General features: G+C 57.1%; 1 protein-coding gene across 1 annotated transcript in view; it reads left to right on the forward strand.

Annotated features, from left to right (window-relative positions):
• The window catches only part of KATNB1 (katanin p80 (WD repeat containing) subunit B 1), a gene marked incomplete at its 3' end in the record, with an annotated part of 12428 nt that overhangs the window by 4998 nt on the left and 5489 nt on the right, over positions 1-1941 (forward strand). The window contains exons 6-7 of the mRNA XM_010136792.1: positions 392-433; positions 1089-1172. Of these exons, the coding sequence (XP_010135094.1) occupies positions 392-433; positions 1089-1172 (126 nt within the window). The remainder of the gene's footprint in view (positions 1-391; positions 434-1088; positions 1173-1941) is intronic.

The raw sequence follows: 1941 nt of genomic DNA on the forward strand, positions 1-1941 counted from the left end.
TGCGCGTGGGCAGGTGCGTGTGCGCCAGCGCTTGGGAAATTGCTGCCAGTGTTTTGACAGCGGTAGCTCAGGAGCGTGACTCCTCCGCTGTGGAATGTGGCTCCCAGTGAGGTGCCAGCTGAGGCCTGGTGTCAGCCAGCCCAGGTGTCCCGATCGCTGGTGTCGCTGTCACCAGCTGGTATCAGGCCGTAGGAGCTGAGCTTCTATAGACAGAGTTACCTGGCAGGGGAGGCTCTCAGCTGGGGAGTTAGGTCAGGAAATACCCTGCAGCAAGCGGGGGGTCGGCAGCCCCGCGGTGCCTCGGTGGCAAGGCGGGCCCTCGTTCTGCTGGGGCTCTTGGGCTGCCCCATGCTGCTCTAAGCACGTCTTCTGTTTGCTTTTCCTCCTGTAGCTCTGGGATGTCAGGCGGAAAGGCTGCGTCTTCAGGTGCAAGGTAAAGTGCTTCACTGGTTGTCAGACGAGGAGGGGAGAGAGGTTCCCGTGGAGGGCTTGTGAGCAAACCTGGGCGTAATGCCGGACAATTAACTTCCTCGTCGCCCAGCATGCAGATGCGATTTCTGAAGTGGGCTGGCAAACCTCTGCAGGCCCCAGTGAGCTGCAGGGGAGTGTGACACGGGTGTCGTAGGAGTCAGTGTCCTACAGGCGATGGGGAGCTCCCCTGAGTGGCCAATATCGCCATGCCAGTCCCTGCTACACCCCGATGGTTCAGTTCCTGGGGCCTCTTTCTGCCTGGAGAACTTCCTCTGCGTTAATTCCACTTACAAACCACCTTCATGGCACAGCACTTCCATCTGACCACTCATGAGTCTGTGTCATTTAAAACTGGTTGATATTCATGAAGCCAGATCTGTGTTTACCGTACTTAAACGGTCGCCAGGAACGTCTGGACGAGAGAGGTTAACCTGTTACGAGTGGATGGGTGAGCTCTTGAGTGTAGAGCTTAGTGTTCTGCGGGCCGTGGGCTCTGTGACACAGACACTGGATTTTATTTTGTTTTATTGTATAGGATTGACAGGCAAAAGCCAGAATTTCCTCTAAAGGAAGGAAAAAGCCCCCAACAACGCACTCCGTGTGTTTTCTCCCTTCAGGGTCACACAGAGGCAGTTCGATGTCTCCGCTTTAGTCCTGATGGAAAGTGGTTGGCCTCTGCTGCCGACGACCACACTGTGAAGGTAATTTACGGTGATGCCCTCCTGCCCTGCTGGTGGCACACAGGAAGGACAGGGCACTGCCGGCCGTTAGCCCGTGAGGCAGCTGGCGGAGACCCACCTCCTTTCGGGGATCATGCCCCCAGCGCCCAGGGAAGAGCTGTGTGTGTGTGTGGAGACACTCTCACCCCCGAGACGTTGGCACCGTGCGCGGGGCTGGCAGGGCAGGGGTTGATGGTGGTGGAGTTGTGACTCCGGAGCGGTGGCCTCGGTCGTCCCGGAAAACTGGGACAGAAGGATTTTGCACAGCGCGGTGCTTCACCTGCCCAGTCGCTGGTGCTGGGCAGCGTGTTCGGCAGCAGCGTGCTGTCGTACGCCTCGCTTACGACTGTCAGCCTGACAGCTGCCGAGCGGGGTGGGAGAAGGGGCGAGGGCAGCACTGGGCGAGACAGCCACTGCGGCTGTTCCTGACATGGTACGAGTGCAGGAGAAGGACAAACCCTTCAGTCAGTTCACCCCGGGTTGTTCTGAGGTGACTGGAGCACAAGGAGCGGGAATTGCTGAGGGGTTTGGAGCTTGTGGAGGGGCGTGTGTGGGGGGGTGTGTGTGTGTTTGCTTTTGAGAGACACCCTCTGGGGACAGCTGGAACTGCTCTGTTTTATCCCAGTCCCTGAATATAAACCAGAAACAAATGGACAAATTAAATGGAAAATTTAGAAGAGAATGCAAAAAAAAAAAAATCCTAAAATGCAGCCTTAAATGAGGGGGGGGGCTGGTCCCCTCATCGCCGCTT

The sequence above is a fragment of the Buceros rhinoceros genome, unplaced genomic scaffold, assembly GCF_000710305.1.
Source record: "Buceros rhinoceros silvestris isolate BGI_N320 unplaced genomic scaffold, ASM71030v1 scaffold15855, whole genome shotgun sequence".
NCBI lineage: Eukaryota > Metazoa > Chordata > Aves > Bucerotiformes > Bucerotidae > Buceros > Buceros rhinoceros.